Below are 14,377 nucleotides of genomic sequence, written 5' to 3'. Positions count from 1 at the left end.
AATGTTAAATAGTGAAAAAACGTTAAATGTTCCTTAAGGCTCATTGGCTATGGCTACAGGAATAAGCACTGAGTGTTAGGGGTTTAAAATGATACCCCTTAGTACACACAGGTACAAACGGTGCTCTGATGCCCAGGCACAAGTGGACCCTGTATGTAATTCCTGCCCTTAGCTGTTTATTACTTCTGACTATAAATAGTAATTAGGTTTCAGAAAGGGAATCTACCAGTTATATCCCACTGAATAAGTCCTGAATCAGTATAAGAATAAATAGCAAAGATTTTCAGTGGAATAAAAACAACAACATTTATTGGCCCAAATTAACAAAAACAAATTATGTAAAAAGCATACTATACCAAACAATGACCAGGTGCATCCTAATCTCCTAACGCGTTTCGCACCATGTGGCGCTTCATCAGAGGAGGTCTATATATCTACCCAACCAATATGTCTCTGTACTTTCTTATTTCCCTTTCTTTATACACAATAGGGTCACTTTCAGCAGGAACCAGTAAATCTGTATGACTTTGGAGTAAATTGGAGTTCCAGAGGTTGTACAGTACATTGCAACTGCAGCTGTTTTACTAATGGTTTTTGGTTTTAATGCTCATATTGTACATATTCCTACCCACAGTAGCAATATAAACACTTCTGCCTTGGAGCGCTTGGGTCCTGAGTTTGATTCTGGCTTGGGCACTATATGCTAGGCGTTAGTATAATCTTCCTGCATTTGTGTGGGTGTCCGTGTCCCCCTGGCTTTCCTCCCATACTCCAAAAACCTACAGGATTAACTGGCTCCTCATAAAATTTACCCTACTGTGTATGATTGTGATAGGGATCTTTGATGATAAGCTTCACTGGGACAGGGACTGGAATGAATGATTTATGATCTCTATAGAGAACTGTGTAAATACGTTATTTTACGGGCCAAGCCAGGCAACCTGTCCTGGTGCTCTAACACTTGCGTCAGTCATAATAAATGTCCCCATTTCTCTAGCTTTTCCCTTAACTCTAGCATGTATAAGCATGTTTGCAAATTATTAATAATAAACACCGTGTCACAAGTCAGAATAAACCATACTATTGTTTGATGTTCTGTGATATATACAGTATGTATATATGTGGCATCCCTCATGTGTTCCCTATCAGTTAATTACATTTTGTAACATGAAACGCAGGGCTGTTCTACAGATTATCTCAGTAGTTTTACTGATTTCGATTTTTCATTATAACTTCAGATAAAACTTCCTTCAAAAAGTTTTTTTTTTTTTTTTTTTACTTGCCACAGAAATAATCAAAAAATGAATATATTTCCTTTCAAAGTTTTTATTCCTTTCAACCACTAAATTATAAAAGACCTTGGGGCTTTGCAAAGTCAATGCTGTTTCTTTCCACTCCAAGTTAAAAAAAGATTAAAAGTAGAAGAATATATTATTTTTCATTCTTGATCCATTTTATAAATTCTGATTAGAAGGGGTGGGTTAATAAATAGGCACAATGTTCTGATACCAACCCCCACATACTAGGTTATCCAGACTGGCCAGCTTTACTGGTATGAAGATATATATAACACAACAAGTCAGTTACTGAGGGAACACAGACCTTAGATGTCTAACTTCTGATATAGAGATTATATAATACAGTTATTAATAATGTGCGAGTCAGGAAAAACTCAACCCGCACCTGGTCCTGACCCACATAATCTTAACCCACACCCAACCTGCAAAATGTTGCCATAGAACAGGGGTCCCCAAACTTCCTTACTCGTGAGTCACAGTCAAATTTAAAAAAGACATGGAGAGCAACACAAGCACCATAAAAGTTTACACACAACAATCCTATTGGGTTTAAATAATTTTTAGTTGTGTAGTAGTAGTAATAGAGATCCAAAGACCCCTTATCTGGAAACCCCCAGGTTCCAAGCATTCTGGATAACAGATCCCATACCTGTATTTTAAAATCTGAATGGGAAGCAGCCAGAAGGGGGTTTTAATGGAGCTACTTGTTGACCCTCATAGGCTGTTGTGGTCTATGTGTCACCTGCTCAAGATCCTCTATAGTGATGCACAAAGTTAAAGATTTTTCATCCCGTGCCCTAACCCGCCCTAACCAAACCTGAGCCCTAACTGGCCTGTTGCACCATGCCTATTTATATACCTATGTCCAACCCACACCATCACTGATGATTAGGTGGGTAGGGGTGAGTGCAAGTACATAAGTACAGTGCTGCTCCATCACAAATAGGGCTTGGATTGCCCTTGGCCTGCCTCTGTGGGCAATTAAACCTACACATTGGCAATCCACTAGTACATCACAATCTAGCGTTTGATACAGGGCTGCAAAACCTTTATAACTCCACGTGACTGTATTTCTAAATTTTCACAATTAACTGTAAGTTCTTGCATGTCTTAAAGGATGGTTTGCACACTTTATTTTGGTACAAAATTGTTCATAATGGATACCAATAATTCTTAAACCTGGTACAGTTTTGCAACAAAATCTACAGTTTTGTAAATCCACACTAGAATTTCATTGTGTGGTCTGTTTTGCTGGAAAAAAAAATTGTCTGTTGCGCCAGAAAAAGAATGCAGTAAAACATCAGACATCATTCTTTTGCACCCCTTGCCTTCCTCATCAGCCAATGGGATAAGAGCCTTCAGGCGAAAGTGAAAGAAACATTATGGAAAGACGGCATCTCCATCCATCTCCTCCGAGCCGTGACCACTGACTGGATGCACTGGTACAAGTGTTTGATGTAGGAATGCCTTTAGCAAGGCAAATGCTAATGTACGTGATTTCTTGATGGGCCTAGTGGGTCCCCTGCTAACCTCTGCCTAATTACTCCACTCTTACACACTATTTATATATCCCTCCGTGAGTCATTTGCTTTGCTGACGTTCTTAAATCCTGCTGTGGAGGTCATTTCCAAAAGATGTGAAATAATCACTGGTGGTTGTCTTCATGGAAATGTTCCCTGGAATATCAGCATTCTGTGCCTTGCAGATAGAAGTAAAATAATTACCCTTGCCTCTGGTCTTCTTAAAATATTTGCTTTCAGTTCTGGCAATGTTCAGAATGCTGGTAGGTATGGTTACTGAATATATCAGGCAGAAAGCAGAGTTATTGCACATCAGAAGCCCCCAGTTTGCTACTGCAGGCAGTCATTACTGGTAAGATGTCTTGTAAAAAACGTTTGGTTGGATTGTGGTGCCTTGTAAGAGCAGTTTTAGTGAGAATCTGTTGAAAATCGTGGATTAGTGTTGCTTCACTGCCCTCTTCTGTACTTATTGGACAGCCATGCATGGACATAATAATAATAATTTCTCTCTGCTTACTTTTGCCTTTATAAAGCTGGCCAGGTAGATTTAAGATGATGATTTGGACTGAGTATGAAAAAAATGACCCACATGTGCTGGCATTTGTTATGATCCGATTGTTGGGCTGACACCCAAATTATCACATCAGCCCAATATGGCTCTGCACATAGGTGGCCATATTGGGCAAACATCTGCTTGTTTGGCAAGGTCTTCAGGTTTATGGCCACATTATGGCTGTAATTACTTACAACTGTTTTGTCCAGCGTCTCACCTTTAACTCAATACTTGACCCTTTTCAATCTTGCCTCTCCAAACCAAGTCAAGACTACTAAGACTACTTATAAAGAGGCTATAGTTACTCTTTACATGAAACTAACTTGTTACAGTTAGGCCTGGATTGAACGAGCAGCAAATGGCGCATGGTTAATCACATAAGGATTATCATACGGACCAGGGGGTATCATTTCTGCTCATGGTGCCATTTACTGAACCATGTATTATAATGATCAGCAAATGGTGTCAGACCCTTCTCAGCCTATGTAGCTTTCAGTAAACATGTTCTTGTTTTATTATAGCAAAAACAAGATCGTAATATGGAACATCTCGACCATGAAACAGGAAAAATCAGCAGGAAGGTAAGTGGAGGTTTGGCTATTTTACAAAAATTACTATGCTAGATAAACAAGTAAAGGTTATAAGACACAGTAGCGAAGTGCAAATTGCTGGTGGCAATTAGTGGCTATTAGTGAATAGTCCCCCCATGCAACAATAAATGGGGGTCACTAAGTATTATTGCACATGCAGCTGTCATTATGGCACGTTTAGCTGTATCTTCCACTGAGAGGGCTGCCTCGAGCTGAAGAATGGGTTGTCTCAGTATTGCAGTAGTTTCTACCCACAGCAGCTGCCCTGGTGTCCTGGGAGCTCTGACAGTGATAGGAGCCACCAATATATAATGTGGTCCTATATATATGTGTGTATATGAAAACTTCTCCAAAAACCCTACTAGTCCAGCCCATCTGCTCCACTTCCTGCTGCCTCCTTTCCCAGGCTGTGCAGTGGCAACACTCAGCACACTGCACTGTAGGATAAGAACCAGCAGCTAGGCTGACCTGATAGGGAACTTAAGCCTGTCTCTGCTTTTTTGACTGCAGAGTTGTGTTTGGCTATCCCTTTCCTACTGTGCTTCTGGCTGGGACCATTAGGACACGCCCACCTCTAATTTGAAACACAGACAGGAACTTGGGAGGATCTATAGGGAGCTCCAAAAAAAGGGGCCCTTTTTACAGATAGTATTAGTTTTTAGACCCAAGTGAAACCAGCACCATATATTATTCATATATGCCAATAAGATTAGAGGTTTTTTTGTTTATCCTATATGTCGCCTTTACATAAATATGATTATCACCTCTGTTCTAGAACATTACTTATTTCTGTAATTTAGGAATGTCTACATAAACCAACTCATGGGAGTCCCTCTCCCATCAACTATTGTAAGACAACCTGATATCTAAGAAGGTTTCCATTAATCCAGGTCATGATATACTGTATATAGTAATGATAAGTGTACGGCAATTGCAGTTGCTTTAGACTTACCACCACTAGATAAGAAAATCTGTGCTCATAATATTACTGTCTATACACTTAAACTTCAATTGAAAGTGAACTATCCCTTTAATATCAGAGCAACTGACAGCACTTTCTTCATTTAGGGATTCTCATGGCAGCTCATTATGGCTGCAGTTGTTGGGGCCCTTGGATCTTCCTTTCTATATGGATACAATCTATCTGTAGTAAATGCACCATCAGTGGTAAGTAAGGAGTAAGTTGCAGTCTATTACTGGGTGTTTCTTGATGTAATTTAACTCCGCTTTTAATATTACATGGCACAACACTGTAGGGATAACATACCCCTTGTATTATACCATGTTAGCTATTAAAAGGATCTTCCCTGACTGTAAGAAGTAAAGTTTGCTAACAGATGTTTTTATATTTAATGTAAAATTTGATGTGGAGCTAGACATATTCTTATTTTCCCAGGTGCCCTCAGCCTTGTGACCTGTGCTGTGATAAATTTCAATCACTCTTTATTGCTGCGCTGCAAGTTGGAGTGATATTACCCCCTTCCTTTCCCCCCAGAAGCCAATCAGCAGAAGAATGGGCACATAAAAGATAGCAGCTCCCTGGCACCTCTGCTGAAGGATTCAGCAACTGCTAGGAGCTCCATGTTCTGCTCTGTTTGGGCCTAATATGTTTTACATTACGTTCTGCCTGTGAGATTCAGAGCAGCCCATTATTTGGAGGCTTCCCAGTGCTGATTGTAAGAACAGGAAGCAGAATGTACTTTCATTTTCAGATTTTGCCCAGTAGCTATTTCTGATTCAAAGAATAGGAAAAAGTATGTCCTGAACAAGCTCTCTGCATTGCACTAATGTTAAAAGGGGTATACTGCCCTTCAAACTATGTTGCCTTTTAATAGGGTCCTTTTATCAAAATTAGCAGTTTTTCTGCCTGTTCAATATGTCATAGCAACCCGATAGCAATCCAGTTTAATTCATTTTTAAAGGTGGCCATTCAGGTCCTTCAGACCAATTCAGCAGCTTATCTTCCCATGTATAGGGCCCTCCAACGAGCCTACTCAACAGATCTCTGGCCTAAAATTGGCCAGATCTCAATTCTCCTATTGGATCAGGACTGCATCGGGCCAATGGCCCATATACCCACTGTTTTAATTCATCCGTTTAGCCCTTAGGTGGGTATATCGAGAAAAGATGCTCTTGTTTGGTGATCTCGCGATTTTGATATTGCTGTGTATGGTCACCTTTAGAATAACCAAGATCCGATTGGTTGCTATTAGGTTGCTAGCACAAATTCTGCTACCATATTACCTTTATATATACTTTAATCCATTTGCTTTTATTAAAACTATTTATTCTGCTATTTCTATTCTTTAGTATATACAGGAGCTTTATAATGAGAGCTGGTCGGCACGATACAATTACACTGTTAGTAGAGGCACCATCTCTATCTTGTGGTCTGTCACAGTCTCCATCTTTGCCATCGGTGGCCTTGTAGGAGCACTGATTGTTATTCCAATGGTGAACTTCCTAGGAAGGTAAGTTATTATGCTTCACTTGCCATGCTGCTGTATTAGTTTTGCTGATCCTTTACTAGTGGGAACATATTTTTTTCAAATTTATTAAGGCTTCATGGCATAGTTGACTTTTAAAAGGGAACTCCACTTAACCACAACTTAGTAATAACTTTGCAATATACATTAACTAAAAAATATGCAGCCTTTTCATGATTTTAATGTAATAATATGGTTTGGAACACCTCCCTAAGCCCCGCCCCCTGTTCCCCTGCTGATCTGGCTGTAAAATGTAACCGTAGTCACCTGTCCTCAGCCTGCCTTCAGCCTGTATCCTCCCAATCCCACAATTCCCTGCACTCGTGATGTCAATAAGGGAAGGAACATCCCAGTGCAATGCATTGTGGGTTATGTAGTTCCTGCACGCTGCCTGTAAGCTGTGGAGAAGTTTTTACAATTTGTAACATCAATATTTTAGTCCCTCCTCCCCTGCCAGGATTTAAAATGATTCAAAAAAAGAACTGTTTTGCGTCATACTTTTTGGAGGAACAGTTTACAGTAGGTATATTAGGGGTTTCTGTGTTGCATGGGGCTCTTTAAAGGGGTTGTTCAGTATGATGTAGAGAGTGCTTTTCTGAGACAATGTGCAGTTGGTCTTCTTTTTTATTATTGGTAGTTTTTTTAAAATTATTTTACTTTTTGTTAGGCACCTCTTAATTGAAATTTCAGCAGTTATCTAGTTGATTGGGTTCAATTTACCTTAGCTGCCAGGGAGTGTTTTGAGAGAGTGACTGATATAAAAATTGGAGGGAGCTGAATAGAAAGATTAGAAATAAAAAGTAACAATAACAATAAAACTTTAGCCTCAGAGAGCAATAGTTTTTTTGGCTGCCGGGGTCAGTGACCCCCATTTGAAAGCTGAAAAGAGGCAAAAGAAGAAGACAAATAATTCAAAAACTATGAAAGATGAAAATCAGTTGAAAAGTTGCTTAGAATTGACCATTTAATAACATATTAAAAGTTAACTTAATGGTGAACTTCACCTTTAACAACTTTTGGTTTAGGAAATGGAGTCCCCCTTTATTTTGGTTTCACATATCTTTTCATAGAGATTTGCAGTTTTATGTACATTTTTGGAACAAAGACTATTTGATACCCAGGTCACTTAGTATGTTCACTAGTATAATCAGTCAATTGTTTTATCTTTGTACCTGTATCAAGAAGAACCTTTGCACAAGTGCATTAACAGCCAACAACCCTTAGTAGGGAGAAACTTAAAGATTATTAGGGCTTATTAACTTAGATACACTGCTATTTTTATATTATATGTAGAACAAAACATCAGCTAAATGAACCTTTTTTGAATTTTTTTACCATTTATTAAGTCCCATGAGTGTTCCGACTGGTCACATTTTTCAGTTTATTACAATAAATATTTTCTTTGTTTATTCCAGAAAGGGAACGATGCTTCTGAACAATGTTTTTGCAATAACAGCAGCTTTGTTGATGTCCTTATCAAACGTAGCCGGAATTCCTGAAATGATGATACTGGGACGGTTTATCATGGGCATTGATGGCGGTACATTTTTTTCTTTACTCTTATTTTGTAACATACAAACCTAACAAAGGGAATTAAATATATTAATTTGAATGGAAAGTGGTCTATAAATCTACAGTTTCTCCTGATCACAACTGGAGATCAGTCTCAGTTGAATGAACACTTCTAACACAGTAATGTCATTGTATAAATGTGTGTGTAGCATATTGCACACTGGTGGGGACTAGAGAAGAACTGGAACTGTGTATCCCCTTCTTTATTTACTAGACTATTGAGCTTTTTAGATTTAAGTTAGTGGAAAACCTTTTTACTGTGAAACCTTTAGTCCAAAACATCCTGCCCACCCCTTTCCTCCCAATTCTAGGTAGAATCTTAGCAAACTGGCAACTGTCTGAGCCTGTGTCAGTGTGCCACTATCTATACAGATTCTTCTTGTCTCTTCAGGTATTGCTCTCAGTACGCTCCCCATGTACCTAAATGAAGTTTCACCCAAGCACATCCGCGGATCTTTAGGACAAGTAACTGCCATCCTAATTTGTGTTGGAGTATTTGTTGGGCAAGTACTGGGCCTACCCGAGTTATTTGGAAAGGTAGGTGCATTAGAAAAAGGCTGGTCCACATCAAGTCAAGTAGTCAGTTCAGATTTGCCCATGAAATAAAGGCAAAGGTTAAGATCTGCTCGTTACCTCTTTCCTCTATCCTCCTATAGCAAACTGCCTGGTCCTCTGGGGGTGTATGGGTAGTAGACAATCCAAGTGGATCCAGGATTATATGTCAAATTTTTCATTGATCGGGCAACTGAGTGGCTGCTTTGATCATGCAGGTAGTTAACTTGAACAATTGGAACAATACAAAGGTGGCGATACACATGCATGGCTCCTTGTATAGTACCATTCAGTCCATAGGCTAATAAGGCCCAAAGAGTACTGTAGGGGTTGGCCCATGTATGGCCACATTTAATCTAGTGCAAAAAAGTACCCATACCTTTAGAACTAGTGTATTTAGCTCTTTGCAATGGATTATTTTGCATCAAATATACATTACTTCCTTTATAAATTTGCCTCTGTTGTGGTGCCAACCATGCCCACTTTACTGTATTTCACACAGCTGTGGCAGAGTCCATTTAAATGAGAAATCTTTTCATTGTTTGCATCTGGAAACCTTCAATGATACAGAAATATTTACCATTGTCTTCGTAGGAATCCCAGTGGCCCTGCCTGTTTGGATTTATTATGATTCCTGCACTGATACAACTTGTGGTTCTGCCATTTTTTCCTGAAAGCCCCCGCTATCTCTTATTAGAGAAACAAGACAGGAAGAGAGCAGAGAAAGGTAGGTCACATTCACTTGTATCTACAGTTAATGTAGGTGCTAGGGTGAAGACACACGGAGCAACTGGTAGTAGCTACTTTGTCACTGCTACAAAAATAGACAGTGCTGATAATTTTCTGATAACCGTTTCAATGTAGATTTTTAACAGATGCAATAATTTTAATTTACTGCAGCAAATAATATATTTGTGTGTGTTCACCAAAACTAAGGGGGGCTATTTACTAACCATCAGATTTTTTTTCCCCGATTTGGATTTTTAGAGCTAAAAGTCACGGGGAAAAAAAGTTGCAACTTTTCAGAGATTTACTATGCATCCTAACTGCTAAAAGTCCAAAATTTGACGAATTGCCAGCTAAACCTTGCCAAGATCATGTAGAAGTCTGTGGCAGATATCCCTCTCTCTTCCCTGGAGGATCCTTTTTCATTCAAAACTTTAGAGATTTTCAGATTTTTCATGCCGGGATTTTTGCAACTTTTCTGCGACTTTTCCCGCACTGACTTTTTCAGTTCAGACTTTTTAGTAAATGTAAGACATTTGTACAAATTTGTTTATTTAAATTTTGAAATGTAAAAAGTGAAAACAAATCGGTTAGTAAATGGCCCACTAAGTGTAAACAAAATTATTTTAAAATATTGTCTTGCGTGTTAATGCATTTTGCTGCAGTGGTAAATAAGCTAATCCAGGGGGCAAGTGTACAGGGGATGTGTATTAATGATAATGATATAGTAGGTGGTGGGCATGAAAACAGAACCTTGCACACTTGTTTCTCTTTCACCTTCTGGCTGTTTCAGGGGCTTAAATTGTAATTGTGCCTAATGGCATACCTATCTGTGGATTTAAAAAAATAGACTTTACACCAGTAAATGAGAGATGCGCATAATAACAAACGAGCAAATAGTATGTAGGTGGGAGATAGCTGTGTTCTATAAATCAACCATCAAAGCTACAACAGAACTCCCCTACTCCACGGTAATTGCCACAGATATGACTAAAATCTGTCACACACTTCACTTTTCATGCACATTAGGCAAAGAGATCGCTGTGGAGGACAAGAGGGTCAGAATATATGTTTGTCATCTACGTCTAGATTTTAATGACCGTTCAGCTATTAATCAAAAGCAGAGCAAGTGATTTGCCATGTAATTTGTGCAAGGGCGTTCTGTGCAAGCAGCAATTACTCACTTCTCAGTGCCATTCCAGTCGTATTATTGGCGTTACGTTCTAAGTAGAGCCTCATAACCATTATTCATGGTGCTTGGTTTCATCACATGAATCACACACACACATATATATATATAGTCTTACAAAATTACAAAATGAATCCATATCCGTCACAGATATACATCATGTTTCGAACCCTCTAGACAAGCAGAAAACAATATTATGTGGCCTACTTCAGTACAAGGTGAAAATGGAATTTAATTTTTTCATTATCTTTAAGTGTTTTAAAGCATGGTGGAACTCATACAGGTGTCCGTTCCATTATCCAGAAAGCTCCAAATTATGGGAAGGCCATCTCCCATAGACTCCATTTTAATCAAATTGTTCAGATTTATTATTTCATTTTAATCTGTAATAATAAAACATAACCGTGTACTTGATCCCAACTAAAAACACTTTAATTGGGTTTATTTAATGCTTAAATGATTTTACAAGAGACATAAAAGGGGCATTTAGTCATTTTTTATTTATTTTTTTTACGATTCATTTTTTTATATTAAAAACGATTTGGGTGCGGGAAAAAACATAATTTATTCTCGATTTATTACGAGACAACACCGCAAAAAATCCAAGAAAAGATATGCCATCTAAAAGCTGTCAAGATCATGAAGAAATCAGTGGCAGACGTCCTTTTTTACAACTGGAAGGTGTCTCTTTGTTTCGTGGTTTTAGAGGGTTTCGGGGTTTTTTGATGCTGACGCCAGGAGAGAGTACTGGTCTGAAGCCCTAAGCTCTAAGATCCTATAGTACTAACCTCTATTACCTTGAATCTGTATCAGTAACAAAGGTCTGTACCACCACGTGAGAAGCTAGAAGCCATATTCTTGGTATCTCTGGTCCTTTTGTAGTATTTCTCTGTATTTTACACTATCTTTTACAACTAGAAAAAAAACTCCATCGAGTTTAACCATTCCTCCTTATATAGAAAAAAAGAGCAAAAAAAACATTCCTTCAGGTTATGGGAGGAGGATTCTAGATCCACTATCATTTTCCATATTATATGGTTTAATTTACTGACATTTATAAAGAACTCTTGCTCGTTCATGCCTGTAATGGACCCAAATATGCATGAAGATAATTTTCTAGCAGAACATTTAATTTCCTTGGTTTCTGATGTGTCATTAGCCAACATGCCTTACTCACACAGCCAGCTAGCATTCTCCTGTAGGATCTACTCCTACAGAAAGCCTATAATTACCATTGCTTGTGCTTCTGTGTTTCTTTTTGCACGGAGGAAGTTAAAGTTAAATAAGAACTACAAAAGGACACATCTTGAGAGGGAAGTCATGTTCTTAAACCCTAGTAAAATTTACAGTCACAAACTCAGTTTTGCAGTATATTTCTATTATTGTTCAGTTACATTGGGAGGTCTCTATATTTTGGTTATTGACCATGCTTAGTTATTAAATGATGAATCCACAGTCCCCTTGTACCATGGATTCTTTTAATCTACTATCTGGTAGCTGGGGTTCCCTAATTTGAGATTCAGCAGCTCCTAACACCCCCCGGGAAAGGTCTGGCTATTGTAATGTAAAATAATAGCTGTCTTTGTGAACAACAGTGGGGCAAGGTCTAATACAAGAATGTCATTATTAAAATGTTTGGTCCAGTTGAGCTTGAAATCATTGCTTACATGCACACTACGGTCATTCTCTCCAGTAGCCATTTTACCTGCTGGTATGATGAGTATGGAACATGAGAGAAAACCAGAGTACCATAGGGGAAACCCACTTAGACATGAATAGTGCGGACAGAGTTCTAGATAATAATGAGCTCAGGGCCCGAGCGTGTAAAGCTGGCCATACACGGTAAGAACCACACCAAGTGAGCGGATCTTCTCCAGATAGCTACCTACGGGTAGGCGATATTAGTCTAATTTGGTCGTTTGGCCCTGGGGCCAAACAATTGAATTGAAATGGCTGGTATAGTCCTGTTCAGGGACCGCAGCAACGAGCCAAAATTTTCGGCGATCATTGCAGTTTTGGGTTGGGTGCAGTTCAGACACGCTTCTTTGCCCCCAAAACTTCCCTGCCTTGGAACCTAAGGCATGGTTAGAAGTAGCTAAGTTTGGGTTTGGTGCGGGTCCTACAATGGCAATATTTTGTAGGTTAGGGTTGGGTGCGAGTTGAGTTTTTCCTGACCTGGACATCACTACTGACCACTGAGCTGCAGTGCAAAAACTACGTAATGAATGCTTTTTATCAACATTTATTGATACAGGTAATGGCTGAAATGAAGGAGACACCCACGCAAAGCTGCTGCAACCTGACCATTATTTCTCTCTAGCGAAGCTCTCTTTAGACTGTAGATGTCACTACTGACTCGATCCTTGCTATTACAGTAAGCTGATTCAGCTACTGCTTTGCTTCATGGGTTGAACCAGGGCACGGACCTCACAGCAGAGGAATTTTCACTTTTATCCATGGCGGCCTCTAACCTTTTGCATGGATCTTTATGCCAACCACATACATCAGTTGGGGGGTCATTTGCAAAGTCGATCAAATAGACATATTTTCTGCATTTTACGCCATGCCCTACTCTAAGTTTCAATTTACATTGTGGATTGCAAAAAAATATAATTTCCCTATACATTCTGGGCTGCCCGAGTTCAGCAGTCCAGCCCCCTAAAGTGCGTGACATTCAGGCGCAAGTTAGGGTTTATTAAATACATACATACATATTAATACTTAAGCTAAACTTGCTGTAGGAGTCATCACTGACTGATAGTTCAGTAGAACAATTAACTTAAAGGGCACCTATCATCAAAAATGATTTTCCCCATCGGAAGTGCGATCTAAAAGAATGCACACTAGGGTTGTGGGAAACAAAAAAATATAAATTTGCACACAAACAGAATATGATTATGCCTGCTCATTAGTAGTCTTGATGTGTTGCCTTTTTTAATACAAACATAAGTTTCATAATGTAAAATTCCTATTTACAGCATAAGAGATGAGATAATATTAATATCCTGTTTATCCCCTGTGACCTGACAAATCAGGAGGACACAGCTGGAGTCACTCATCCCTCCACCAAAACGTCAGCAATGTTGTAGAAATCATTTCATGATCAGACACCTTAGATCTCTCTCATTTGCTTGCTATAGAGACTAATATAAGACATGGTATGCTTGTGTATGCCTATAGTATAATGGAGATTTCAGTAATCAAACATCAAATATAAGAAACTATGAAAAAATTTCCCATTAATGACTGATGTGGCTTATCCCTCTAATGCAGTTTATAATAACATAAGACATATGGATCCATTGTTAATGTATCTCCATCTTCTACTGATTGTTCTTCAGCGTTCTGCATATTCCTCGGGAGGAACGATGTCTCACAGGACATTGAAGACGTCTTGGCAGAAACCAGAATACAAAGGAATCTCCGATTAGTGTCTGTACCTGAACTATTTAAGACCCGCTCGGTGAAGTGGCAGATTATAACTGTCATAGTAACAATGGCTGCTTATCAATTATGCGGCCTTAATGCGGTAAGTTTCCCCTATTTCAAATGCTGCCTTTATGAAATATTCAAAGAGCTGTGACAGGATTTGCCTTTGGGGACACTGAATCATGAAACAAGCTTGCCTTTTCTTATTGCTTGGCAAAAACTAGTCATGCACCTTATCTATTGTTATGGAAAAAACAGATCTCCAACTAAGCTAAGTGCTTCATTAAATTCAGTTTAATATCCATAGGATGAAATCAAAGGTACTGGTGTTAAACACATTTTCAGCCCAAATAACAATATAGGATTCCTTGTTCGCCTAGGACTTGGTACGCCTCTGAGGACACGCCCCTTTCCTATCCACCCTTTCTTCTCTTGCCAACCCTCTGTCTCCGGTTTGGGGCA

General features: G+C 38.9%; 1 protein-coding gene across 3 annotated transcripts in view; it reads left to right on the top strand.

Moving 5' to 3' along the window:
• Window positions 1–14,377, top strand: part of slc2a9 (solute carrier family 2 member 9) — an 83,335-nt gene that overhangs the window by 16,702 nt on the left and 52,256 nt on the right. For all 3 annotated transcript variants that reach the window (XM_018095214.2, XM_018095216.2, XM_018095215.2), the window contains 7 exons: window positions 3,893–3,952; window positions 5,030–5,128; window positions 6,272–6,432; window positions 7,863–7,987; window positions 8,411–8,556; window positions 9,166–9,298; window positions 13,828–14,015. In XM_018095214.2, coding sequence (XP_017950703.2) covers window positions 3,893–3,952; window positions 5,030–5,128; window positions 6,272–6,432; window positions 7,863–7,987; window positions 8,411–8,556; window positions 9,166–9,298; window positions 13,828–14,015 — 912 coding nt within the window. The remainder of the gene's footprint in view (window positions 1–3,892; window positions 3,953–5,029; window positions 5,129–6,271; window positions 6,433–7,862; window positions 7,988–8,410; window positions 8,557–9,165; window positions 9,299–13,827; window positions 14,016–14,377) is intronic.

Source organism: Xenopus tropicalis, chromosome 1 (assembly GCF_000004195.4).
Source record: "Xenopus tropicalis strain Nigerian chromosome 1, UCB_Xtro_10.0, whole genome shotgun sequence".
Lineage (NCBI taxonomy): Eukaryota > Metazoa > Chordata > Amphibia > Anura > Pipidae > Xenopus > Xenopus tropicalis.
This window is presented reverse-complemented; position numbering and strand designations above follow the sequence as displayed.